Here is a 27,676-nt window from a genome sequence, read left to right as displayed (position 1 = left end):
AATTCCACCTAACATGAGGAAGAACCTCTTCCCACGGAGGTGGCCGAGCACTGGAACAGCTGCCCAGGGAGGGCGTGGAGTCTCCCTGTCTGGAGACATCCCAAACCCACCTGGAGACATTCCTGTGTCACCTGGGGTGACCCTACTGTGGACTGGGTGATCTCCAGAGATCCCTTCCCACCACAGCCATTCTGGGATTCTGTCCCTTCCAACCCAAACCATTCTATGATTCTACAGTGAGCGAATCTGCGTTCCCATGTTGCTGAAAGCACGGCCATGGAGCTGATGAGAAGAACCAGTGTTGATCCAGGAATCTCCTGGACATTCAGGACATCCTTTCCCTGGAACTGACCCTCTCCTTTTGCATCCATGTGCAGACACGATGAGGCGGGTGGTACGACAGAGCAAATTCCGGCACGTCTTCGGCCAGGCGGTGAAGAACGACCAGTGCTACGACGACATCCGCGTGTCCCGCGTCACCTGGGACAGCTCCTTCTGCGCCGTCAACCCCCGCTTCGTGGCCATCATCGTGGATGCCAGTGGTGGGGGAGCCTTCCTGGTGCTGCCTCTGCACAAGGTAAGTGCTGCTGGAATATTTCTTGAGTTACCTGCTCGGCTGTGCTGTCATCCCGGCGTTTCTTTGGGAATGATGAAGGCTGGGAAGCGGCGGCTGTGGTGACAACGGCTGCTCAGCAGTGCCATGTATGAATGTGTTTAATGTCTGTAATCAGCCTGATGCTTCCTGTACATTAAACACAACAAACAAGCTGTTTGCTTGATTCATCTGAGCTGATTCTGGCAGTACTTTCCACGTAGAATCGTATTTTAGAAGCCTCTTTATGATCAAGTCAGGTTTTTCTACTGTCAGGGATTCAGCTTTTTTTTTTGTCACTTTGCTCAGGAGCCATCTGAATTCAACTTCTCCTTGGAAAGTTAAACCAGGAACCACCTGAATTCAGCTGCTCCTTGCAGAATTCATTCAGGAATGCACCTGAGCCCAGCTGCTCCTTGCAGCCCCACATTGGAGGGATGCAAAGGAATGAGCTGGTTCCAAGAAGGGCATTCCTGTTGCCCCTGGTCTTGCATGGAAAAGTCACATCTTCTGGACGAGGTTCTTTTCAGCCCTTTCTGATACTTAACCAGCAAATTCTTGTGATCAAAAGTCTTTTTTTGCAGTCTCTTCCTTTCTCTGTGACCCACAAACTCCTTTCTTAAGCCTGTGGTTAAGTTGTCCTCAGTCTGTCATCAGCCCTGAGCTGCTTTCCCAGCTCCACTTCCAGATCTGCCCTGTGGAATACAGAATTAGTGCCCAGGGTTCAGCACAACTTCCCACCCGGCCAGGGCAGAGCAGGGGCAGCGACATCTCCATCGTGTTAAGCAAAGCCAAACCCCAACTTCCCAAAATAGCTCCGTTTGCTGCTGTGATGAGCAGCCCTTCCCTGCTTAGGGCTCATCCTCGGGCCACGTGTCCCCCTCCCCCTGCCTGGACCACGCGTGGTGGCACTGCCCTGGATTAGGAACTCCTGGTTCAGCTGCATCACCGATGGCAGGGGATGTGCATCCCTCTTTTCCTCTCTTATATCCCAATGTTTGGAGCACAGCTCTGATGAGGGAGATTGGGGGCTCAGCCTGGGGAAAAGGAGGCTCAGGGCCAGACCTGGTTCTCCACAACTCCCTGACAGGAGGGGATAGGCAGGAGAGGCTCTGATCCCAGGGAACAAGAGACAGACCCAGAGGGAATGGCCTCAAGCTGTGCAAAGGGAGGTTTGGATTGAGTATTGTGGGAAATTTCTATATAGAAAAGATTGTCAGGCATTGGAACAGGCTGCCCTGAGCAGTGATGGAGTCCCCATCCCTGCAGGGATTTAATTTGTGGATGTGGTACTTGGGGACACAATGGCCTTGGCAGTGCTGGGGGAACAGTTGGACTCAATGGTCTCAGAGGGCTTTTCCAACGGTAATGATTCCATGATTCTGTGTTTTCTCAGTCCCTGGCAGAAATTCCTGCTAATTCTCTGTGCCCTATTGCATTTTTTAGTGCCATCTTTGGTGTTATTTTCACATCCATTCTGTTCTTCCTCCCACTCTCTATTTATCACTGCCTTGGTGCCCTCAGCTCCATTCCTGCCTTCCACAACCATTTAATATCCACATCTGAGGAGGTTCCATGGGAAGCTGGAGGAGCTGTGTCCCTCACCCTCAGCCTGACACGTTCTTTTGCAATGCAGTGCTTTGCTGGCTCTGCTGTAACCAGTTCCTGTGCTCCGCATTTATTTTTATAGCCTGGGCTGATGAAATTGTTCCTTCAGTTCCTTCAACACCCTAAATAACATTTGGATTTCTCTTTGAACCCGTTTAGCACAGATACTTATTAAGCTCCCCACAGCAAAATCCTTGTTGTTATATTCAAGGGGAAAAAAAAAAAAAAAAAGGGCAATTTTCAGCCATGGGTTTGGGCTGATTTTAAAATTGAGCCATAAAAATACACTTGCTGCATTTCTGCAGGGGAAATGTCCCATAATGACATCGTGGCTGCTCAAACCCAGCGCTTTGCGGCTCACTGGGAATTACCTGGGATGTGGCTGACCCTTGGTGCGGGGCGAGCACATAAAACGGGCGATTTTACTCCATGTAATGTGCTTTTTCTTGCCAATTTTCACTGATATTACAGGGTTTTGTTATGACCGGGATTTACCGCTGCCGGGCCGGCGCCTCCCGGCGCCGGGCGGGAGGTCTGGGGGTATTTTTGGGGTGGGATGAGCCCCCCGGGACCCCGGTCTGGGGGTGTTTTTGGGGTGGGATGAGCTCCCCGGGACCCCTCACCCCGCTCCCGTGTGCTCGGAACGGGCGGGGTGACCCAGCGGAGCGGGGGGGGCGCAAGCCCCGCCCCTCTCCCCGCAAGCCCCGCCCCTCCGCGCGCGCGCACCCGCGCCCGCCGCAGCGGCACTGCGGCGGCCGCGGCTTTTTACCTTATATGGTCATGGCAGCGCTCGCGGCCGCCGCGCTGATTGGCGGGGGCGGGGGCGCGGCGCGGCAAGTGCGCGGGAATTAACCCGTGTGCGCGGGAATTAACCCGTGTGCGCGGGAATTAACCCGTGCGCGCGGGAATCCATTAACCCGTGTGTGTACCCACGTCCCCGCCGCGTCCCCAGCCCACCACGTGCTGCTGAGGGTCTTTCCGCCCCCCTCCCTCCCCCCCCGCCAAATGGAAGACCCAGCGGCTGCATCCCCTTTCCATCCCCGCAGCTCCCGGAGTAGCCGCAGCCAGTGCAGCCCAGCCGGCTTTGCTGGCTGTGGAAATGCTTTGTCTGAACTTCCTGTTTTCTTGCACGCACATGTGCAGGGGCTTTGCCAGGAACTCGCCATTCCCATGCTCCGGCAGGAGCCGCTGAGCATCAGACAATCTAATTCCCACAGGTTGCTTGGTCTGGAGGGCTGGCCTCTGTTGGAATGAGCCACATAGTTTGGAAAAGCTGTAATTCCTCTCGGTCAGGGTTGTGTAGGTGATAAGAGCCAGGGTAATCAGCATTAACTCTGCTCACCAGGGAGGGAACTAGAAACTTCCCGTCTTGTTCTGAGCTGTGGTTGTAGAGTTGATTTTCTCTAAGGTTTATCCCAGGGAAAGCTCTGGGTACACAGGGAAGGTACCAGATAAAAATTCTCTGGGCTTCCTGATATGGTGGACAGGATGACTTGGAAACGCCTGGATTCAGGGGGAGGTTCTGGTGTTGGATCTGTGTTCCAGCAGAACCGGAGAAAATTTTTTTTCCCCCCTCCTCAAAAATGCTTTGCGGTTTTTATCTGCACAGAAAAACCTGCTGCAAACGTTCCTTTTTGTTTGAGTTCATGCAGAAAGATCCGTTCAGCCACGAGTTATCTTACGTAAGGCCTTTACCAGAGGTTTATTCAGTCCCCTTTGGATATAGCTTTTATTAGATTTTTCCATTTTCCTGATCCCTTCCTGCACCCCCTTCACACCTGCAGCATTCCTGCAGGATCTGGGATCAGATGGTGCCCTGAGAGGCAATTAGCATGTGGGTGGGGGCGTGCACACCTCGGGAATGATCTTCTCCAAGGAGTATGTTGTTCTGCAAGTGACAGGCCTTGGTGTTCATCCATGGCATAGGAGAATTGTTAAGCAGATCTTTCCAATTCCTATTCCTCCAGGAAAGATTTGGGGGAAAGAAAATCATCCCGTTCTGAAATGTGTGTAAAATAAAATCAGAAGGTTTTTGCTGTGATGGGTTTATTGAGCCTTTCCAGCCATTTTAGGGGGACTGTGATGGATTTTGTCATTTTATTGCACCTTGGATTTTTCTCTATAAAAATAAGTTTATATTTATCACTGTCAGCTTGATTCCAATGGATCATCAGGTTCTAATGTAGTAGGGAAAAGAGGGCAGCAGAGGGGCTAATGGATCTCATTCCTCCAGGGAAAAAAGCAGCAAATTCCATCCCCTGTCTTACAGTCAGAGGTTTGTACAAGTATCTCTGCCATTTTAAGGCTTTGTCCAATAATGAAAATGGAAGTTGTACTTGGTGGAGCCCTGGATCATCTATTCCCAGCAATTGTAATGTCATGTCTGGGCCACATATCCATGGAACTGCTGGAGCTGTGCTGCACTCCCAGCTCTGGGTGATGGGGTTTTGCAGGTTGGGTTGGCTGTGAGGACACTGTTTGTGTTGGGTTATTTTTTTTCCTTTTTAAAGCCAGCCAGTGTGTCCATTGTGTGGCAGCCTGGGATGGAATCACAGAATCCTGGAATCCCTAAGGTTGGAAAAGACCTCAGGTTCATCAAGTCCAACCTTTGACCAAGTACCCCCATTCCCACTAAACCACATCACAAAATGCCCCAGCTGCTTGTGTTTTAACCCTTCCAGGGATGGTGACTCCCCCATTTCCCTGTGGAGTCTCTTCCGTGCTTCACCACCCTTCCAGTGAAGAAATTTTCCCCAATATCCAATGTCACAGCCCTGCAGCTGCCAAGGTGACAACGAGAACGGGAGCACTGCTGGGGGATTCTTGCAGAGCACAGTGGTCTCTTTTTGCCTGACTTTCCAGTGGATCCTTTGGGAATAACGCTTCCAAATCTTCCAGATTAGTTCTGGATGCCTGGATTGGGCTGTGGGGTGACTGATGGCTGTTGGGGGCAGCTTCCATTTCAGCCCAGATTTCTCCCAGGTGCCTCCTCCAGGCCCAGCTGCTGCAGCCAGAGATGGAGGGTCAATGCTCAGAAATTCAACTTCCCTGGATGAAACTTAGGAGTTCTTTTTAAAGAAAATCCAGAATTTAAAGAAAAGAGGAGTATTTTCTCTAGCAGAGAAAAGGTGCAGTTGGTTGGGGTTTCAAACTTTGCGGTTGTGACCTGATTTCCTTCCTCAAAGTTGTGCAGAGTGAGGGGGGAGCTGCTTTGGATTGTGCAACTCGATGCCACTTCCCTAATTTAAATGGAGATTTCAAGGAGCACAGCCATGGGCTGGGGAAGCAGCTGTTCTCCCTGATATTTTTACCATAATCCATGAGCTGTTTCCTGCCACCAAATGCCCTTTTCTGGCAGAGAAACGATCACAAGACACTCAAATTAATTCATAAAACTCCCACTTTTAGGAACAGTTTTCTTGTGTTGCTTATCCATCCCTTTTGGATTTCATCATATTTTTTTCTTCTTATCTGTCACTTTTTTTCTGGAATACATTAAATATGTTAAAATTTAATTTTAATAATTAAAATTAATAAGGGAAATTTTCCCCTTGCTCAAACACCTGAATATTGAGTGTGTGTTCAGTCAACACCAACTTTATTAAAAATCCTCAAATTCACCTTTTTGACCAGCATTTTATAAAATACAACTCAAGATTCCAAAAGTTATCAGGGATGTGTCGAACCGCAGCCCCGCTGGATTATGAGAAGGATTGAACTTTTTGAAGTTAATTTTAAGCTGTGAGTATCAGCACTTGAGATTTATTTTAAATCCTCTCCTAATTATAAGATTACATTTTACAAATAAATAAATAAATCCCCAAACCTGGGAGCATTAGAGCAGCGTGGAAGCACACCCAGCTGACAACCTACATTGCCAAACCTCGTGGTGTTCTGGTGGTGTTGGGAAGGAATTGTGTTGAAAACCATGGGATTTGGTGATTTTGCAGCCTGGTGGGTTTTTATAAACCTACTGCAGCTTTCCTGGGATTTCTCTTTTTGGCAAATCCCCTAAAATACTGATTTTTCAAGCTTTTCTGAGCACGCTACAATGCTGGGAATTGGGGTTCCCTGCTCCAGGGGGAGGAATGCTGCCAAGAGGAGGAAATCTGGTGGATGGAATTCACAAAAGTGATGCTGAGAGGTGGTAAAATAACAGCCCTGAGCTCAGAGCTGCCCATTCCTCACCCTGAGGGGTCAGCCCTGGGGTGGTGCTGGGGGTGGCTGTCCTGTGCTGTCCCCACAGCGCCTTGGGAGGGTCTCTGGTGAAGGTGTTGGTGACGAGGGGCGGATGCGGCGCCTTCGGAAGCTCTCGGGACGTGCTCAGGAAAACACCGTGGTTTCCTCTGCTCTGCAGAGACCGTTTGCTGCCTCTGACCACAAGGCAGGAGCTTCTCTCAAAGGGCTGGGGCTCCTGCTCGCCCCACTGGGGCCTCCAGCAGCACTTTTATGTCCTTATTTAGTCTCATTTTGGTGTTCGATGCTCATTTTTGTAAATCCCCAGAGGTGGCTGAGGAAGGGCTGGATGTGGCACTCAGGGCTCTGGGCTGGGTGACAAAGTTGGATGATCTTGGGGATCTTTCCAAACTGAATGATTCTGGGATTATTCCTGGAGCCTGGTGAGCAGCAGAGTCTCTCCTCTCCTGCCCAAGTGAAGATAGTGATGCCCCTGGGCTCTTCATCTCCCTGGGATTGCTTTGTGGGACATCTGCTCTGCTTTGTCCTCTCCTCCTTGGTTTGATAATTCTTGGTGGATAAAAAAGCTTGAGGTTGCTGCCTCTCCCACACTGCTGCTAAATAACATTTCCTTTCCCTGTCCAGCCTGTGTGTTCCTGTTGGAATCAGGGTTTGGTGTCACTCTCCAGGCGCAGGTGGGGACAGGGGGATGTTTGTAGGTGATGCACAGGGAATTCTGCCCCTCTGCCCTGCTCAGGTGAGACCCCACCTGCAGAGCTGCCTCCAGCTCTGGGATCCCAGAGGAATCCCAGGAAGGATGTGGAACTGTTGGAGAGCCCAGAGGAAGCCACTGAGATGCTCTGAGGGCTGGAGCCAGGCTGGGAGAGCTGGAGGGGTTCACCTGGAGAAGAGAGGGCTCCAGAGAGACCTCAGAACCCCTTCCAGGGCCTAAAGGGGCTCCAGGAGAGCTGGAGAGGGACTGGGGACAAAGGATGGAGTGACAGGACATGGGGGAATGGCTTTAAGACAAAAGAGGATAGATTTAGATGGGATACTGGGAGGAAATTCCTGACTGTGAGGGAGGTGAGGCTCTGGCAGAGGTTGCCCAGAGAGCTGTGGCTGCCCCTGGATCCCTGGAAGTGTCCAGGACCAGGTTTGATTTGGCTTGGAGCAACCTGGGACAGTGAAAGGTGTCCCTGCCCATGGCAGGGGTGGAACTGAATGATCTTTGAGGTCCTTCCAACCCAACCAGTTCCATGATTCTGGAATCTCTGTTCCTTATGGAAGTGCAGGATCCTGGTTTAAGAGCCGAGCTCCATCACAGGTGGTGGGAGGCAGCTCCTGGGTGTCACTGCTGTCACAGGCTCTTGGCTGCTCCTGCTCAGGCTGTGCAGGTTCATCATGATCAAAACTGAAAGATGAAGTTCGGGATTTAATTTGCTCAAATTAAATTTTTTTTTTGCCTCCCCACAGTAATAAACTACTGCAAAAGCCCAAAAAGGAACTGACAAGTGCTTGTGCAGCCTGGGAATAGTTACCTCCTCCTGGAGGATCCCACTGATTCCTGCCAGGGAGCCAGAACAGGCAGTCCCTGACATTTTGCATCATTATTCCTATTTCTCCTTTTTGGTTCAGGCCTGTATTTGTCTGTGGCCTGTCATGTGCCTTCTGCAGTTCGTGTGCTCTGCATGGTTCTCCTTTTAATTGGGTAAATTAAAATGGATGAATTCTACATGGCAGTTGGGTGTATTAATTTTTAAAATCCTATTTCACATTATGGCATCCAAGAGGGATTACACAGGCTTTAATTTTTGAATGGCAGGTTTATGGCTTTTCATCCACAACTCTTCCCCTTTTAATAATTCCGAAAGCAGCTGAATCACTGAGACTTCAGGGTTTGTTTTTTTTCTCTTTTGAAGGCTAAATTTGGCCATTTAGGAGCTAGTGGGATCTTTTGGGATCAATATCTTGTTTTGCTGTTCGTGGAGGGCTCCAGGTCAGTCATCCTCAAAAGCCAATGTCCAGCATTATTCTGGTTATCAGCCTTGAATAGGAGCAGCCTCCCACATGGAGCAGGGTGGGAGGCATAAATTAAGGAATGTCACCTCCAAGGTTGGGGAATGTTTCCATCCAATGGCACAAGTGAAATTCCAACCATTTCTTCTGCGTGTTTAAACACAAAAGAAGATGACCCCATCCCAGACCTCTCCCTGCTGTGTCTCTTCTCCCATCACTCATCATGAAAAGGTCATTCCCTGGAAACAAAACCCCATGGAGCAGGACCAGGGGTGTGGCTGTGGAAGTGGAGGAGTCTCCTCCTCAGTATTGTAAATATTGCTTCCCTTGTGTGCAAGGCTGGGCCAAGAGAGAGAAGGATGATGAGAGTGATTTTCCTTTTCTTTCTTCTTTGTGGGATCAGCTGTTGGAGGAGAGCAGGACCAGGTGCTTCAGGATCTTCAGGGGCTTCTCAGCAAAATGTAGATCCAGGGGGCAGAATTGGTGCCTCAGCATCAGCTGGGTTGGCACCACTGGATTTGTCCCAGTTCATGTTGCAGTGGTTCATTAGTTCTGTTTTTTGGAAATGTTGTCCCTGTAGGGAGCTTGGCACTGGTGGCCCCGGTCCTCTGGCCATGGAGAGGCAGGTGTGGATCAGGTGTGGCTGTCACAGTTCACGTTGGCAACATTTATTCCTCAGAACAATATTTTCCTCTGCACAACTGCGTCCTACAATCTTCCCATTCAAGAAAAATCCTTCTGTTTTAAGAAACCAGGGAGACCTGGTAAATTCAGTGACCAGCAATGCCCTCCAATGACATTTTTAGCTTGGTTTTCTTCAGCTGTCACTGTTGGGAAGAGGAAACCAGAGCTTTGCTCTTCCCAAAAAAAGTTGGGATGGACAAAGGGGTGATGTGGCAGCAGGTGCTGAGATGTGGGATCACTGCTGTGCTGCATCTCTGAACCCTTTCCTTGCTCCATGGGGAGTTTCCAGCTCGTTGATGCTGGAGAAGAGCTGCTGGTCTGTTTCCTCTGCTGATCCACGAGCTCAAATCCCATGGAACTGTGGATATGAAAGAGCAAACGGAGGGTTGGGAAGCACCTTCCTTCAGGATATCACAGCTCTCTTTCTTCTTCTTCCCTCCAGACAGGCAGGATTGACAAGTCCTACCCCACAGTGTGTGGGCACACGGGGCCAGTGCTGGACATCGATTGGTGTCCCCACAATGACCAGGTCATCGCCAGCGGCTCCGAGGACTGCACTGTCATGGTGAGTGTTCCTTGGGGGGGATGGGCTTTGCTCCCTGCTGGAACTCCTGCTCCAAAGGACACTGGAATTCCTGGAGGTGTCTCCAGGAACCTCCTGTTCCGAGGTGAGGTGAGGGCAGAGTTGTCGTGGAAGAGTTTGGGTTGGAAAGGACTTAAAGCCCATCCCATTCCAACCCCTGCCATGGGCAGGGACACCTTCCACTATCCCAGATCGCTCCAAGCCCTTTCCAACCTGGCCTTGGACACTTCCAGGGATGGCCAACCTGTGCCAAGGCCTCAACAGTCTCACAGGAGAGAATTTCATCCATTTTTCCTTCCCCTGGGCATTTGTTTGATGTTTGGGAAGAGGAATGAGAGTGCCAGTCTGTGGTGAGGTGTTCTGATTTATCAAGTTTTGTGAAGACTGGTGGTTCTTTACCTCAAATATCCCAATGGATGCAGAGGTGTGTGTTGGGAAGAGGTAGGCATTGCAAGGGAATGAGCCCAGCAGGTTCCAGGATTCCTTCAACCCTTGATTTAAGGGAGTCGCTCAAAATTTCCCCTGTACCACCAAATCTTGAGCAGGTATCAAAAAGTCCTTTTTAAATAAGTAAATAAAAATTTAAATCCCAAAATTGTGCACCTGTCAACCTTGGATTGAGACCTGCTCTAACTCAGTGATAGCCCAGCAGGGCTCGCTCCGTGACGGATGTGGAATCCCGTGTATGCAAACACAGCAGAATAAGTGAAAGAAAACCCTTGGAAGATGAAATAATGCCAAATAACTCCAGGGATCTTTGGCCATATTTAGTAATGCTGTAGGCTGAATGTTATATTGAAATCTTATTATAGATCATGTCAGATAAATTCCTTTGCTTCTGTTCATCGTTAAAATGTTTGGGAGGGGATTCATCCCAAGAGGCTTTTCCTGGGACAGCTCTTGCCTGTGATCACTCAGTCTTGGAAGCTGAAGCATGTTAACAAAACGGGCTATATTTAATATTAAACAAAACAACAACTTCTGTGTTTGCAATGCTCACTACTGGGCTGGAACTGAGCTTTGGAAGGATGTGGGAATGTTTCTCCAGCCGGGATGCAGAAGGGCTGTGCACTGGGAATGTTTCTGAAACGTGAGCATCAGTGAGGGCCCAGAGCTGCCTCCTTGGAGGCAAAAGAAATCTGTAATCCAAGTGCAATGAGAAATATGTTGGGAAGCTCCAGAGGGACTGAATTGTGGGTAGAAACTGACAGAGTTCAGTAACAAGTTGTCCAAATGCTGGGGGGGTGTGTTAGCTGGAGGTTTGGAATGGGAAACGATGGATCCCAAGTCATTCGGGACAGTTGGGAACTGCACTGGTGTGTAAAGAACACCCCTGGCTTGGACTTTTGGGAATGAGCTGATGAGCTTTCCCAATTTTAATTTGCTTTTCTGGCCTGGCATGGATAGTTCAGTGTCCTGTTTTCCTTGACAAAGGGTTTGGGTCCTGCTTCCTGAGCAGCCTGAACGGAATAAACCCAGGGAGCTTTAAGGACACGTGGCTGTTCATGGGCCCCGAGCTCTGCCGGGGGGAGACAAGGAAAAGTGACATGAGGAGGATTCTGTGGCAGTTCCAGCTGCTGGAGAAAAGATCTTGTTCTTAAAGACCATCTGTGTCCTGGCACTCGGGGATTTAGGATCTCACCCTCTGCCACAAGAGATCTCAGCTACGTCAGCCAGACGTGTATTGAGGGAGAAAGCTTGGATTTGGGTTGGTGTGAGGGAGAGAACGTGGATTTGAGATTGTATTCAGGGAGAGATCATGAATTTGGGATGCTGTTAAGGGAGAGAACGTGGATTTGAGGTGCAAAGCGCTGTCTCCAGGTGGAGAGGGCTGATTCCCTGCAGCCATAACTCTGCAGCCCCCGTGTGGCACAAGGAAGCTTCACTTGGCCCTATCCAAAACCCAGAAACCTTTTCCTCTAAAGAAATTCCCAGATTTTTACACCATCTGCACATAAACCTTGAACAGGTTTGGTGTTAGGAAAATCATTGGAGAGGGGACTGGGAGAGAGGAGAGGACCTAACATCCCTCTCCAAAGGCTTCCTTTAGAGCCCTTGCAAATGCCTTCTGTGGCCTCTTCCCTTGGAAGAATTGTTTCCTTGTGCCAGCAAATGAGGAAATACTTAAATATTCCTCCTTGATGTTGTGCTGAATGGCTCTGATGTACTGCAGGCTTTTTTTGTTCAGCTGGAAAATGTTTCAGTGGATAAAGATTTGTAGATGGTATCGAGGCCCTCCCTCAGATATGGAAAATTTCCTTCATCAGGAGGTGGATTTTAAGGAATTTGTGTGGAAAGGCCAGAGGAGAGCTTATGTGATGGAGCAAATTCCTTTAAAAATCAAAGAGAGCCCTTGCAGTGACCTGAGCCACCAACCAGGACAGGGAGAATGAGAAGGTCTGACCCTGCAAAAGAGATGAACCAAGAGCCTCTTCCCACAGGGATATGGGAGCAGAGCCATGGATAAATCCAGGCCTCAAATTCAGTTATTTCCTTACTTAAAGTGATAAAAATTGGTGTATATGGTGTAGGAAGTAATGCTTTTTATAGACATGAATTTAATCTTCTTTTCAACTTATGCAGAGCCAGAGGAGGCCGTTTTTGCTTTGGGGGTGAAAGAAAAGTTTGCTTTGTTTTCTTTCTCGCGTGCTGTTTGTGCAAAACCTTCCCCTCCTGCCCTTCCTGCAGCCCCAAAGCTCTCCCTCAGCTGTGCCACAGCTCCACTTCCTCCTGCACAAACAAACAGCCTCGATAACATCAAACCCCCCAAAAAAACACCCAGACACCCACGGCAGGGAGAGCTGACAAACACTCCCCAAAGCCCAGGCAATCCTGCAGCATTTTAAGGTTTTCTTGGAGTCATCCTGAGTCCTCCCTCTCGGCAGGGTAAGTCCTGCATCCAAAATTCTGTAATTTCCCTGTGAACCTGGTCTGATCCCAGGCTGAGGCCAGACCCCCACCCTGTGCAGGAACGAGGGGCTGGGCCAGTTGGGACCATGCCCTGACATTTCACACGTGTTTCTTTATTATTTTTGGGACTATCAGGCAGGATTATTTGGGTCAGTAGTCTGAAATCTGCTCAGGATTACGCTGCTCTGCAGCTGCTCCCAGCTACCAGGGCTTTACCTGACAGAAAATTCCATCTGTCCTCCAGAGGCTTTTTTAAAAAAAATCCCCTTTTCACTGGGATTTTGCCTGCCTTCCCTTTCCCACCCCCTGCACTTGTTGTCTTATGTTTAAATTTGGTTCTGGAATTTTCTATCTCCTTTCCACTCGCTCAGAGGGATCTCAGGATCCTTCCTGGCTGAGATGGTGCAGAACAGAACTGAGTCTTCCCCCTTGGCAGGGTGAGTCCTGCATCTGAAGTTCTGTCATTTCCCTGTGAACCTGGTTTGATCCTGCCCCTGCAATCCCAACAATCCCACCCTGACAGCCTTGTCCAAAGGCTCCTGGAGCTCTGGCAGCCTTGGGGCTGTGACCATTTTCACCTCTTGCAGAGGAATCTTCTCCTGGGGAGGTGTTCCCATTGTGGTCATTCCTCCTGGGATGCTGAGGGCACTGGGAGCTGTGTCCATGAAGAACTGAATCAGTTTTGGGTTATTTAGTTATTTAGAGGTGAGCTGGTACCCACTGAGAATCTCTGCTGGGTTTTTTTTCAGTGCCACTCATTCCTTTGAGAAGGGAAAAACTGGGATTAGTGCAGAAATCCACGTGTCCATCTCAGTCTGTCTGGCTTCCTAAAGCATCCCACAGCTTGTTGGGCATCGTGGGCAGGGTCTGGCAAGCCCTGTTCTCCCAACTCCAGGAAAAGCAAACAATGGGAGGCAAAGCAAACGTGCTCTAATGCTGCCACCTACCTACAGCAGCTCCAACTGCTCCCCGAGGGGCTCTCCCTGGAATTCCATGTCGTTTTTTAATACACTCTATCTAGGTCAAATTCAATTCCAAGATGATTGTCCAGTGCTGAATTTCAGGAATAGTTTTGGTGGGACTGATCCTGCCCTGGGGCTTTGGGGTGTTGGGTTTTCCTGTCCGGTCTCTGGTTGCTGCCAGCTGTAAAAGTCACCTCCCTCCTGCTGGAATTCCAGTGCTCTGGCATCCTTGGGGGGCTGTTCCTCCTCCTGGTGGCCCTTCCCTGAGGAAGTTTGCAACAGATGGGTTGTGTAACCAGGCAAGAAGTGAGCAGGCAGGGCTTGATTTGGGCTGCTCTGGCTGCTTCCAGGACCAAACCGCTCTTCCCTGGTTAAATGGGATCTGGAAGGATCCTGAATCTAACGGGAAAACAGATTGCTGGTGTTCTAAAGAAACGAAAAGCAGGCAGTGGTAGAGCTGCAGCATCGTCCCTCTGAAGGACCAGCACAGTTTGGAAAGACAGGAGCTCGTTCCCATGGAATTGGAGCTGCAGAGGAGATCTTTCAGACTCCTTGGTGAACAGGAGCGGGGTGGGTCTGTGGACATGGGAATAAAGGAGTTCCACCACGAGGAGCTGCGGGTTTGTGCTGGCACACGAGTGAGGATGTTCCTTATGGATCAGCCAAGGGTTTATTGACAGCTGGGAATGATTCCCTCCCCAATCCCTTCCTGTTTACGTGGAGCAGTGACAGCTCCGCTGGCTGCAGGACGCGGGAAGCAGCCGAGCCACTCTCTCTTCAGAGGGGCTGCCCTTGGCTGAGCAGCTTTTGTCTCCTTTCCCTTCCAGGTGTGGCAGATTCCCGAGAATGGGCTCACCCTGTCCCTGACAGAGCCCGTGGTAGTGCTAGAAGGCCATTCCAAGAGAGTGGGCATCGTGGCCTGGCACCCGACGGCGCGGAACGTGCTGCTCAGCGCAGGTACAGAGCACGGGGAACAGCCACCTCTCCCTGCTTTCCTTCCTCTCCAGCTTCTCCTCCTCCCCTCTCCCATCTGCTCGGATCCCTGTGACTCACAAGACCCGTGGCAGTAGCTGGGAACACTGGGACACGTGGCTCACAGCTCTCTCTGTATCTCAGCCTTTTTTATCTTCGCTTTCCAGGGACAAGCACCAAGGAATTGTCTGGAATTGGAGTATGAAAGTTGTTCCAGACTTTATTTGATCTGCAGTAACAATTTACGTCTGCATTCCCCACATCCCTGTCCTCATATACTTTTAGAACAGGCCCAAGTGTTTCTCCTTTCCCCTGATCCCTGCAAAGTGTCCCAGAGTCCAGCTGTTCCTCCCACAAGCTCTCATGGTCCAAATTGTCTCCTTGGCCAGTACAGTCCATGGAATGAGATTCTTTTGACCACTGAAAAATCAGTCACATCATTATGGAAATAAATTGGAGAATTCATTATCCATTGGCACGATCTGAGACTTCCATGGATTGGGTCCCAAGGAAGGAAGTGAGTCCTTTCAGCTGGATTGTTGGATGAGCTGGGTGTTTTCCATTGATAAAAATCCCTCCTGAGCCCCCAGCCTGGGTTTTGGTTTCCCAAAACAACCTTTGGAGCTGCAGGGGGTTTATCCCTTGTTCCCCACCTCTGGCTTTGCCCCTGTGTTACCCCAATGCTGTGACTTGAGCTGCTATTTCCCATTTTAGGCTGTGATAATGCCATCATCATCTGGAATGTGGGAACAGGAGAAGCCCTCATCAACCTGGATGACATGCACGTGGATATGATCTACAACGTGAGCTGGAATCGCAATGGCAGCCTCATCTGCACAGCTTCCAAAGACAAAAAAGTCCGAGTTATCGACCCCAGGAAACAAGAAATTGTTGCTGTAAGATTGCTTAATCGTTTAAAGAAACAATTGGATTCAGTCCAGCAGGGAATGAGCAAGAAAATATGGAAGAAAGAACCTTCTTGCTCAGTTTACACAGCACGTTCAGTCGCTTTCTTCAGAAATTACAGGAAGAATAGTAGGGGTTGGAGGATTTGTCTGGGTTTATTGGGATTAGTGTTTGAACTGGGATTTTAGGGCTCAGTTTTAAACCTGCAGGAGTGTAATTCCACATCTAATCCTTCTGTATAATTACAGTTCCAGAGTTGTGCATGCAAAGCAGAGCTTTAGTTGTAGTTTGCAAAGAGGTTTTCCTTCAGCCTTGCAAGAGGCCGATTGAAGTTGGAATGAGCCAGGAATGTCCCCTTCTCCCATGGTTCCATGACTGGGCTCTTCCTCAAGCAGCAGGGAAGGAGAGTTGGATATTGCTCCTTGGATCTGTTCCTGCATGGAGGAGCGCCATGTCCAGAGAGGAGCCAGCACTCCAAGGGTTTTTCTGTTCCCTGCTAATCCTGACCTGCTCCTCTCTTCCAGGAGAAAGAGAAAACCCACGAGGGAGCCCGGCCCATGCGAGCCATTTTCCTGGCCGACGGCAACATCTTCACCACCGGCTTCAGCCGCATGAGCGAGCGGCAGCTGGCCCTGTGGAACCCGGTACGATCCCAAACCGGATCCGTGTGCTCCTCACATCCGTGGAGTTACCAACCCACCCCTGCAGCCATGGAATCATGGAATGGGTTGGGTTGGATGGGATATTAAAGCCAATCCCATTCCAACCCCCTGCCTTGGGCAAGGACACCTTCCACTACCTCAGGTTGCTCCAAGTCCCAGTGTCCAGCCTGGCCTTGGACACTTCCAGGGATCCAGGGACAGCCGTGGCTGCTCTGGCCCTGTGCCAGGGCCTCCCCACCCTCACAGGGAAGGATTCCTTCCTAAATTCATAGTTTATATATTTGAGGTTATTCCCTCTCCATCTGCTCCCGGGATTTTGGCTGTGGTCACTCAGTGAAGGAACTGAGCAGGAGCAGTGATCAGCCGGGAGCTGCAGGTTGGAAGTGCCTGGGAAGATGCACAGGGAGCAGAGGGGCTGTGGGAAGGTCACTTCTCTCTGTGCATTGTGCAGAGCAGGACAGCAACAACCCCAGGAGAGTTCCCAGTGGAAGGGACCACCTGGATTGTGTCCAGGTGGCTTTTGAGTGTCTCCAGGGAAGGAGGCTCCATCCCATCATCCATCACACATCCCATCCCGCTGACACTAACTCACTGTGTCACATATTTCCCTTGACTTGGTGAATTTTCCTGGCTCCTGTTTTTATTTAATTTAGTGATAAAAATACCCTTGGGGAATGAATCAGCTCGTGAACATTCCCAGCATTTGTTGTAACACACGGATTCTTCTGGGTGATGCAGACACCACTGGGAGCTCACTTGCTACAGAGTGTTAATAATTTAGACTTTCCTTCTGTGAACAGAAGCTTTTCCAATCTTTATTAACATCCCTGGCATTTTTATTTCCAGAAAAACATGGAGGAGCCAATAGCCCTTCACGAGATGGACACCAGCAACGGGGTCCTGCTGCCCTTCTACGACCCAGACACCAACATCATTTACCTGTGTGGGAAGGTAAGGAGAGGCTTTGGAGACACCTGGAGGGAGTGGTGCTGGGAAATGTTCCCCAAAAAATCAGTGCTGCAGCGAATGTGGGGCTGCAGAGAGACCAGGCTGCTCTGGAATGGGTTTGATCCTCACTCTGCAGAAGCTGGGAAGGACCTGGATGTTTCTTTGAGGTGGATTAGGTAAAGCTGCTCCTAATGCAACAAGTCCCACACAGATGCCAAAACATTTCTTGCTGGTGTTGTCCTGGATGATTTTACACTGGTGTGGGAGGAAGGTACACTGGGGGTGTTGTCCTCCTTGTCCTTGGAGATGCTGGAGCGTGTGGCGACTCGCTCTGTAATTTTGTGGGGTTAAACAATAGAAATGTTATTAATAGAAATGGATTTAGGTGCTCCTTTCTAAAAGCAATTTGTAGGAATTTGGTGCCCACATGTGATGGACTCCTACAAATAGGAGCCAAAGCCAAGATGAGCAAGGAATTACAGAGGAAGATCCATACATGTTCATGAATCCCATCTTTGTAGCAGCAGATCAGGAATATTTGGTTTCTATCTGCCACCCCTGCTGCAGTTTCAGAGATGACTGTGGTGGAATTGCTTGGAATTAATGATAAACCGGTTTATAGCCTTTCTGCCTGATTGTGGCAGGAGGTTCTTCCACAAGAGGTGAGGAAAGGGCCACTCCCAGCCTGGAAGCAGGAGCTCAATCCCTGGCCCACAGTGTTTGGAACAGGATTTAGAGGAATTGTTCAGTTGATGGACTCGGATTGTGAAGGGATCAGCCTTGCTTCCACAACAGCAGTGAACTGTCCATGGCAGCATTCCTGGAAGGAAAGGCTGTTGGGAGCAGCAGTGTGTGGGCACAGGGAACACAGGTCCTGCAGCCTCTGGAGGGTCTCCTGGGGTTCCTTGCAGGGTGACAGCAGCATCCGCTACTTCGAGATCACGGATGAGTCCCCGTACGTTCACTACCTCAACACCTTCAGCAGCAAAGAGCCGCAGAGGGGCATGGGGTTCATGCCAAAGAGGGGCCTCGACGTCAACAAGTGTGAGATTGCCAGGTGAGGAGAGCTCATCCCAGGGCTGGGAGCAGGCTGGGAGCTGGGGCTGGGAATTTCAGCAGGGGTTAAAGCAGCAGAGCAGTGAGCGCTGGGCAGCCGTGGTGCAGAAAACCCAGGAAGGGCAGGAAACATCTCAGGATGTCGCTGCAGTGGCTCCAGGAGGGAACATCACAGCTCGTTGGGAGCGTGATCCATCTCTTCTCCCAGGAAACAAGTGATAGGACAAGGGGAAACATCCTCGGATATTAGGAGCAATTTCTTCATGGAGAGGGTGGTCAGGCTTTGGAAGGGGCTGCCCAGGGCAGGGGTGGAGTCCCCATCCTGTGTGCATGTGGCACTTGGGGACACGGTTTATGGTGGGCTTGGCAGTGCTGGGGGAATGGTTGACTCGATGGTCTCAGGGATTTCTGTGCTTCCTTGGGGTTGCTCCTTTCCCATCTCCTCCATCTCCCCGATCCTCACTCCCTGTCCCACCTCTCCTTTTCCCTGGCAGGTTCTTCAAGCTCCACGAGAGGAAGTGTGAGCCCATCATCATGACGGTTCCACGCAAGGTGAGCTCTGCCCCGGGGCCAGGCTCTGGAGCCAGCTCCTGCCTCCCAAAGCTCCTGACTGATCCATGTCTCCTGCCTTGCAGTCTGACCTCTTCCAGGACGATCTGTACCCGGACACAGCCGGCCCGGAAGCAGCTCTGGAAGCAGAGGAGTGGTTTGAGGGGAAGAATGCTGATCCTCTGCTCATCTCCTTGAAGCACGGGTACATTCCAGGCAAAAACAGGGATCTCAAGGTGGTCAAGAAGAACATACTGGACAACAAACCCGCCGGGAACAAGAAGAGTGATCTCATAAATGCTCCAAAGAAAGCAGCGGATGCCTCAAACCCCGTGAGTAAAGTCCAGAAATTTTGGGGGTGATGGGCTCGGGTGGGAATGCCAGGGTGGGACCAGTGACAGAACCTGAGGGAATGGCTGGAGCTGTGTCAGGGGAGATTCAGGATGCATATCAGGGAAAGATCCTTCCCCCAGAGGGTGCTGGGCACTGCCCAGACTCCCCAGGGGATGTCACAACCCCAAGGCTGCCAGAGCTCCAGGAGCGTTTGGACAGCACTCTCAGGCACAGGGTGGGATTTTTGGAGTGTTCTGGGCAAGGCCAGGAGTTCCTTGGATCATTCCTGTGAGTTCCTTCCAACTTGGGATATCCCATGGTTCCATGATTCTAATGCTTGTGTAGATATGGAAGATTGGAATTGTTTTTTTCTAAATGACAGAACCATTAAGGTTGGAAAAGACTTTCAAGATCCCCAATTCCAACCCAGCACCAGCACCTTGTTCACCACTAATCCCTGTCCTTTGGGGACACAGAGCAAAGTGTTGCCTGAAGAGCAGGGACTGGTCCTGGATGGGTTCATCCCAACTGCTCCAGAGTCTGTCACACCCTCACCCTCCAGCAGTCCCACTGGGAGGAGCCCTTTCCTTGGAAAACCCCAGAGCTCTCCTCACTCATCCTTTCTCCTCTTCCAGCAAAACGACGCCAAATTGGACGAGATTTTGAAGGAGCTGAAATCCATCAAGGACACGATCTCCAACCAGGACGAGCGCATCTCCAAGCTGGAGCAGCAGATGGCCAAGATCGCGGACTGACGGGGCCGCCAGCCCAGGCACACCCCAGCTCCCAGTTCAGCCAGCAGCAGCCTGCAGCATTCCAGTACGAGCTTTCCTGTTCTCCTAAATCCACGTCAACGAGAGCCGATGATTTCAAGCCGAGCTTTTTAGTGAAAGATCTTTTTCGTTTCCCGATGTTCCGATGAATTTCTGTGACTGTGTCAAAAACAAGGCAAAAACGAGAAGTGCTACTTTTACAGGTTTATTTTTGGGTTTTTTTTTCCAGATGTTATTATGAATCCTTGAAAAACGAATCCATTCTTGACTTCTGATGTCATGCCCAAATATCTTTTTCTAGATTTAGGGACCAACGCCACATTGTTCTTAACTTTTTTTTTTTTTTTTTTTTTTTTTTTTTAGAGTTGCCAAAAAATAGAAAAAAAAATTGCTTTTATTTTTCTTATTTGCCACTTTTGCAGTATTTGTGTTTCCATTCCAAGGGACAGGGGGTGTGGGGGGTGTTTACACTGTGCAGAGAACAAAGCTGAAGCTATTTTGTATAAATCCTCCATTTGGAACAATCAGGTGGGTTCCCTTCCCTTCTCTTCCCTGTGGAATCCCCTTGGACATGGGATCAACTGCCTTTCCTGTTCCACAACATGTCCCCAACCCCCTTGCCTGACAGAAAAATACAAATATATCATTCTGAACTAGGGGATTTATTTCCTATTGAAGTTTTAAGCCAGTACCATGTTCCCATTTTCCTGCAATCCCAGGGTTTTGATTCCATGACCAAACTCACGCATTTTACTTGCTAGTTTTTATTTCCGTTTCGAGGCAGAAGTGACTTCCATGCAGGAATGTTTTTATCCATGGAGTTCCAGGTAAGCTGTGGGATGCCAGCAGTCATTGCTGTAAATCCTTTTTCCTGCCCCCCAACACTCCTGAGCTCATGGATTTTAAGGAGCTTTTGGAATCCATCAGCCCCTCACACCAGTGCTGATGATAGGAATTTTCTGTGCTTCCAAAGCAGCATTCACAGCAGAAAGGTGATTTTTCCATGATAATTCTCCACAAACAAAATGCCTCTGTTGTTACTTTTTTATCATTTGTTTTCTCCTGTCCATCATTCCCATTCCTGCCTCCCACCCTGCCATGCTGGAAAGCTTTGCAGGAAAGGGTTTGTTCCCGGATCAGATGAGCAACCTCCAACCCCAAACCCCTCCTCTGCACTCCCAGCCCTTCAGAGCAGAAGGGACTGGGAGGGTGGATTTGATCCCAGTTTGGAGAACTGGTTTCTCACACAGCTCCTTTGGGATCTTGCAGGGAGAGGCCCCGTGAGTGCTCCAGGCTGGCCAGCGAGCTCCTCCTGGAATTCCATGGAAGCTCAGCTCGGCAAAGCTCTGCTCAGGCAGGGTCTCCCCTGTGAAGGAGCTGTCAGGGATGGGGCAGGCTGGATCCCTGCTCCCAGGCTGTGTCCTTGTGCTGGGAATGGGATCCAGGACACCCTGGAAAGCTGTGCCAAGCAGGATTGGTGCTGCCATTCCTGCACAGCCCATCCCTGCAGTGCCAGGGAGTGCTGATAACCCATCCTGAATCCAAAGGTGGGAGAGACCATCGGGTGTCCAAGAGCTCTGGATCCCTGTCCCAGCTGGACTCTGTCCCTGTGGCAGCTCCGTGTGCTCCCACCTGGAGCATCCTGGTGGACACGAGTCCCTTCATCCAGGCTGAAGTGATTGATTTTTTTTTTATTATTATTATTTTCCGTTAGTTTAGCTAGGAATTCTCCGATTTTCCATTTTTCCCAGTGTTTGCATGTTCAGAACTTCCAGGTTGAGGATTCCCCGTTGTGGAGGGATGCGTGTGTGGAGGCGGAATCGGCCGGGGGGCGTAGCTGGAGAGGACAGGATGGAGGAGACAGAGGGTGTGGTGGGATTGCAGAGCAGGAAAGCTTCAGAAAAGTGGGATTTCTGTGTTTTAGGGACAAGTGGCATCCCCTGCCCTGTGCCCGTGGATCCACAATCCGGCTGCTCCGCGTTCTTTGGCTGTTTGGTGACGTTTCTGTATTGCAGTAAATGCCTGAGATGTGTATTTTTATGGATTTTTTTTTTTTTTTTCTTTTGGAACCCAAACCCGACGGTCGTTCTCCCCACAGTGGTGATTTCTGTGTTGATTTGTACGTGTGACTTCAGGGTTGTGTGCTCGGGGACCTCGGGTTTGTTCCTAACATTGGAGGGAAATCAGTTTTGGGAGCCGCTGGATTGAGGTGCCCGGGGGTGGGGGTGTGGGAGATTTTAGTTCCTAGCCTGTATTTTATTTAAATGAACTGATGCCTCGCCAGGCTCAACCGGAGTCAGTGCCTGAAGCTTTTTGTAGCCGTGATATCCCGGGAGAGAACCAGCCCAGTCCGGAAAGACGCGCTCTTATAGAGCGGCCAGAGTATCTGTCCAAATATTTGCTTCCATTTTCAAAAGATAAAAGTCATTGATTATAAACTGCCTCTGCTTGGCTTTTCCTTTGGCTCTCGGCATTCCAGGTCTGATAGACAATCGGGATGTGGAATGATGGGCACCTGAGTGGGGGCTGTGGCTGAGGGGGTCCTTGGGGACCTTCTGCTCTTGTCCCAGGAGATCCAGGGCCCGTTCCTGAGGTCACACGTGGAATCCTCCCTGGTGATCCCCAGTGATGAGCCCGAGAGCTTGGCTGGATGTGGGATGTGATGGCAGAGATGGGATGGGGGGGTGATGTGTTCCCAGGAGGGAACAGCCCTGCTTGGGAACTTCCCTGGATCTGGGTGGGGAGGGGCTCATTCTGCTCTTCCCCAGGTGAAATTTGTTTCCAGGAAGTCTGTAAGGACACAGAGCCTGGGCTGCAGACAGCATCACTTACCCCGCCCAGGTCTGAGCTCTCTCAGGGCTGTGGCGTTTCAGGGGATGTTGCACAACCACCTCCGGAACACCCCGAGCCCGGCAGCACCCCAAAGCCGGACAGGGATGCTCAATGCTCCCTGGGCACCATGGATCCATCCCAGGGATGCTCACCCCACGGGCCTGAGCCCCACTTTTTCCCTCTTCCAGCCCTCTGGGCAGGTGTTTCGGAGCAGGGACGGGCTGGGTTTCCGAGGGCGGGGGGGTGTTGACACCCCGAGCCCGTTCCTGCGGATGTGCCTCTTGCAGCACCTTCCTGCGGCTGCGGCTGCGCCTCCCGCCCGGGAGGCTGCGGTTGGGGCGGGGGCTTTCCTGTCGTGCCGGTGCCACGAGGCCGGGACAACACCCAGGATAACACCCAGCAGCCCCCCCGAGAGCCCCTCCGAGCATCCTGGGGATGCTGCAGAGAGAAGGAGCCCGGAACAAGGGCTGTGCAAAGCATCGAGTCAGGCCCTCTCCCTCCTCCTCCTCCTCTTCCTCCTCCTGTGCTAAGGCGTTTCCCGGTGTTGAGGTATCTCTGGGCACCCTGGCCCCCTCCCTGGCCGTGCCCACACCGTGCCCGGGGGGTGGCAGCGCTGGCACCAGGTTCGCCGTCACTTCTGCTTTCGGGGCGACATCAGCCCCAGAGCGCAGCTGCTCGGTGGGGCCGAGCCGGGGGGCTCCCACCAGGGCAGGAAGCCCCTCTTTGGGGCCTGCCCACACCCTGCCACCCTCTCCGGGGGGTGCCCGCAGCCCCCCAGCCCTCGGTGGCCCCGCTCTCGGCGTGACGTCCTTCTCCCCCCGCGGGCTCTGGAAACCGCAGCCGCTTTTCCGCGCTCCCTCCTTTCCCCGCCCGGCCGGAGGTGAAGGCGGAGGGCTCCCCACGACGCCCGGTGCCGGTGCCAGGGCTGCCCTCGCCGGTGAGTCCTGCACTTGGGACCCCACCGCCTCCATCAGCACAGGTGAGCCCTGCTGGGAAGGTGCTGGAGCGGGGCTCAGCCCCGGGGATGCTCTGGGTGCAAAGGGCGCGCTCAGGGTCCCTCGGTGCCGCTCTCCGCGCTGGTCCCTGGGGGTTTCTGGGGAAGCGGGTGGGTGCTTTGGGGATGTGGGAGTCTCCTGGGGATGCTCGGAGCATTGAGCCGTGTCTGGATGCTGTTGGGTGCGGATCTTCGGGGACCTCGGTGCCTTCCGCCCGCCGGGGCTGCTGAGGAAGGGGGGGATTGGTGATGGAACAGGGGAATTTGGGATGAGTTTGGCGTGGATTTGCTTCTCCTGCTCCGGCACAGAGGCACAAGCTCATGGTGGCCTCAGCCTGGAGCCCTGTGCCAGCCCGGTGGGCAGAGGGGGAGGACGGGCACCCCGGCGCAGGGTGCGGGGGGTTTTGTCAAAAGTGTGGGTGAAATCCCTGAAATGTGGTTTCATTTCCACACGGAGACTCATCCCGCAACTGCCCCGTCCCGCAGCAGCTGCCTCCATCGCGGCTGATTTCCCATTTCCAGACACTCAACTTCCTTATCAAAACTTGCTCCTGGAGCAGAGCCACCGGCGCTGGGCTCCCGCAGATGGGGGCTGCGGTAGGAAAGAGGTCGCTGGGTGCCTCCTCCATCCCCCCGACCCCGAGGGCCCCTCTCCAGAGGGGGAGGAGGATCCTCGGCTGGAGTTGGGGCAGTTCCATGCTCAGCGTTCTCCCGCCAGGAGCAGGATCCCGATGTCACCTGCCCTTTCTGTCCCCTGCAGGTCCCATGGCGCTGGGCCGGGCCGTGCTGCTGCTGCTGCTGCTGAGCCCCCTGTGGGCGTGCGGGGCTGAGCTGCAGGAGCCGGGGCTGCCCCGGGACGGGCAGTGGGTCTGGGGGGCGGCCGAGCCCCTGCCCCTCTCCCGTGGGAAGAGGGATGACAGCGGGCAGGGGCTCGGTGTCACGGCGATGCTCAGCAGTGACAGGAGCGATGGTGTCTCTGTGCCGCCGCCAACACCCGGCACCGAGGCCGGCCTGCTCCCTGTGCCAACCTCGGCCGAGCCCTTGGATGATTCCCCCGAGCCTGAGCTGCTCCTGAGCTCTGCAGCACCAGAGCCCAGCACAAACGCCAGCCTGCTCCTGGTGCCCGTAGTGTCCACCACAGCCGAGCCTATGGATGAGACAGATTCCCCTAAACCCGATTTACTGGAGGACTTTTTGGAACCAACAGTGCCCAGCACCAGCCTGCTCCAGGTGCCTGTGGTGTCCACCACAGCTGATCCCATGGATGAGACAGATCCCCATGATCCCGACCTGCTCCTGAGCTCTGCCCCACCACCAGCACCCAGCACCAAGGCCAGCCGGGCGCCCGTGGTGCCAAGCACAGCTGATCCCATGGACGAGACCGATTCCCCTGCTCCCGATCTGCTGCCAGGCTCAGAGCCCCAAAAGAGCATCGCCACCACCACCCGCAGCTGGCTCACATCCCCCATGGAGGAGGGCACAGTGACTGATGGCAGGGACAGCCGGTCCTCCGCGGGGCCACGCTCAACAGCCCCTCCAGCCTTTGTCCTCACCACCACGGGCTACAAGAACCCCAAGAAATACGGGGCTCCGCCTGCAGCGACCCTCCCCGCCTCTTGGGACACCACGCCGGAGGCCACCGCGGTGCCCTGGGAGCCCAGCGGGATGATGATGAGCAAGTGCCTGCTGGCCATCCTGCTGCTGGGGCTGGTGGCCGCCACCTTCCTGGTGTGCACGGGGGTGCTGGGGACGCTGCTGTGGCGGCGGGCGCGCTCGGGGCAGCGCCGGTTCAACCGCACCGAGATGGTTTGTATCTCCTCGCTCCTGCCCGACGCCGAGGTGGCCGCCGGCCCCCGGCCTGTCCCGGCCCGGCGGCACAAGCTGCTGCTGCCCGACGGCAGCTCCGAGCCCGATGGAGACAACCTGACTCTCAGCAGCTTCCTGCCGGAGCACTCCTGAGCCGCGGGGGTGGCTCCTGCATCCCGCAGCTCTGGGGACCCCCCGTTCCCCGGTGTTTTAGCTTGGACCAGTGTGACGGAGCTGCTCCCCCTCGGCCAGCTCAGCCCTCGAGGCCCATCCCATTAAAGAGTTACCCGGGCATGGTGGTCTCTTCCTGGCAGGGACGGCACCCGCCAGCCCCTCCCCGTCCCTCCGCCTGCCCACATCCTGCTGCCAAAATTTCGCTTCTCCATCCTCCCCATCAAGCTCCCTGAGGGAGCAGAAACGAAACCCGCGGCCACCCCTCGGCGGGCAGGGACCAGACCCCGGGACCTCGGGGACGGGACCGCAGCCCCCGGGACCTCCTCCCTGCGTGGGCTCGGCCTCGTGGGAGCGCGGGGGGGACGGGGCGGAAGCGCCGGGGACGGGGACGGGGACAAGGACAGGACGGGTGCGCTCGTGGCACAACGTGTTCCTGCCTGCGGTCGCTGCAGCGAGGCGGGGACACCTCCGGAGCCGCCGCTGTCTGTCAGGTGCTCGGCCCGGGGGCGAGCGGTGGCCGCAGGGTCTCGGCATCATCCGGCAGCGCTGGCCCCGACTGGGACTGGGAGGGATGAGGAAAGCAAATCCATGAAAGGCCAGAGCCTCCCATGGATTTCACCCGCTCAGGCAGGTGTCAGTCACCCCTCAGGCCACCGAGTGATCCCTTCCTTGGGGGAGCCGAAATAGCCCAGGACTGGCCCTGTCCTGCCAGGCTCAGTGTCCCCATTTATCCATTTTGGTCCATCTAGGCCCCACATCCCCACATCCTCACCTCCCCACCTCCCCACATCCTCACATCCTCACATCCCCACATCCCCACATCCTCACATCCCCATCTCTGCTGTGAGCAGGTTCAAAGTCCCCATCTCTCCCTCCCCACCCCTGCCCTGCCAGATTCAGCATTCCCATTCCCACACCCCCATATCCTCTTCCCCACATCCCCGAGCTCGCAGCCTCCTCGAAGGCCACTCTGGGCTGACTGTCCAGGGGGAATTGCCAGCGTGGTCGTTCACCTGCATCCCGGCCCCGCTGCCTGTTTACATTCACCCTGTGTTTGGGATATTTTCCATCTGGATCCTGGCAGCTGCACAGCCCCGCTCCGGCTGTGAATGTAAATGTTTATGGGTGAGTCAGCCGGGCCAGGGGACCCGCAGCTGGTGGCCGTGGCCGGTCCCCACGCAGGACACCCTGACCGTGGGCTCCTTGCTGATGCCACCCTGCTCTGTCCCACTGTGTCCCCACGCCAGCGCCCCGCCAGCCAAAGCAGCCGCGGGGAAGGAGGGATGCTCCCATCCTCTGGCTTCATCCCACAGCAGCTCATCCGGCCTCTGCCCCCGGTGAGGATGAGGCCGCTGTGTCCCGAGGAACTGGGTGGGCGCAGATCCGAGGGATTGCTCCCGCTCTCCCAGCCCTGTGCTCTCCAGCAGGAGCCCAGCGAGGATAAACTTCCCTCCACCGCAGGAGCGGGAGCGGGAGCCGGGAGCCGGGGATCGCCCTATTTGGCGCAGCCAGCAGGTCCTGTCGGGCTGCCATGGCCACCTCACGGCACAGGAATTCACGGGAAGACTGCGCGGTGTCACAGCAGGATCCTCAGGGATCAGGGCACCGGGCTGGGGAGGGTGACAGGGGGCCGGGGGTGTCACCAGGGCTCTGGTGGGTGACAGAGAGCCGGGGGTGGCACAGTCCCACTCAGGACGCTGCACATGGAGCTCCGCACGCCTCGTGCAGCTCCTCAGGACGGGTCCCCCCCTCCGGGTATTTTGCTGGCGCAGCAAAGCGCAGCCCAGGGAAGCAATTAAAAGCAGAGCAAAGCTGAAATGCCTCAAATTGCCGGTTCCCCGGGCGGGCTGTGCCGCCGAGCCCAGCCCTGCGCGGTCCCGCGTTCCTGCTGCCCCAAATTACACAGCGGGGCCGGGCGGTCCCGACCCTGCCCAGCTCCGAGGGGCCGGGCAGGGCCCGCCGCAGGCAAAAACGGCATCGTAATGGCCGGGGAGAGCTGGCACCGGGAACCGGGCCGGGAATCCCGGCTGTGAGGGTGGGGACACTGGGCAGGGAGGGATAGGGATCTTGGGAGAGGGGAAAGGGGAAAACTGGGCAGGGATGGGTGAAGACTCTGAGCAATGAAGGGTGGGAACCGTGG

At 53.3% G+C, this 27,676-nt stretch overlaps 2 protein-coding genes across 3 annotated transcripts in view; both read left to right on the top strand.

The window, feature by feature from the left end:
• CORO1C (coronin 1C) overlaps positions 1–22,171 on the top strand; it is a 39,333-nt gene extending 17,162 nt beyond the window's left edge. For both annotated transcript variants that reach the window (XM_058851154.1, XM_058851153.1), the window contains exons 2-11: positions 378–577; positions 9,519–9,641; positions 14,359–14,488; positions 15,218–15,399; positions 15,934–16,053; positions 16,918–17,022; positions 17,931–18,076; positions 18,570–18,627; positions 18,711–18,956; positions 19,593–22,171. In XM_058851154.1, coding sequence (XP_058707137.1) covers positions 383–577; positions 9,519–9,641; positions 14,359–14,488; positions 15,218–15,399; positions 15,934–16,053; positions 16,918–17,022; positions 17,931–18,076; positions 18,570–18,627; positions 18,711–18,956; positions 19,593–19,712 — 1,425 coding nt within the window. In that variant the 5' untranslated portion in view covers positions 378–382 and the 3' untranslated portion in view covers positions 19,713–22,171. The remainder of the gene's footprint in view (positions 1–377; positions 578–9,518; positions 9,642–14,358; positions 14,489–15,217; positions 15,400–15,933; positions 16,054–16,917; positions 17,023–17,930; positions 18,077–18,569; positions 18,628–18,710; positions 18,957–19,592) is intronic.
• Positions 22,172–22,306: 135 nt separating this feature from the next.
• Positions 22,307–26,280, top strand: SELPLG (selectin P ligand). Its single transcript, XM_058851125.1, has 2 exons — positions 22,307–23,541; positions 24,317–26,280. Exons 1-2 carry the CDS (start codon positions 22,998–23,000, stop codon positions 25,513–25,515), a joined length of 1,743 nt encoding a protein of 580 aa, XP_058707108.1. The 5' UTR covers positions 22,307–22,997; the 3' UTR covers positions 25,516–26,280.
• Positions 26,281–27,676: the final 1,396 nt, after the last annotated feature.

Source organism: Poecile atricapillus, chromosome 16 (assembly GCF_030490865.1).
Source record: "Poecile atricapillus isolate bPoeAtr1 chromosome 16, bPoeAtr1.hap1, whole genome shotgun sequence".
Classification (NCBI taxonomy): Eukaryota; Metazoa; Chordata; class Aves; order Passeriformes; family Paridae; genus Poecile; species Poecile atricapillus.
Note: the sequence above shows the minus strand (reverse complement) of the source record. Positions and strands in the feature narration are given on the sequence as shown.

Bases quoted from the DNA above. Each gene is read 5' to 3' on its own strand.
- SELPLG (XM_058851125.1), top strand. From the start codon at position 22,998: ATGCTGCAGAGAGAAGGAGCCCGGAACAAGGGCTGTGCAAAGCATCGA. The intron at 23,542-24,316 runs GTGAGCCCTGCT...TGTCCCCTGCAG, and splicing joins CACCGCCTCCATCAGCACAG to GTCCCATGGCGCTGGGCCGG.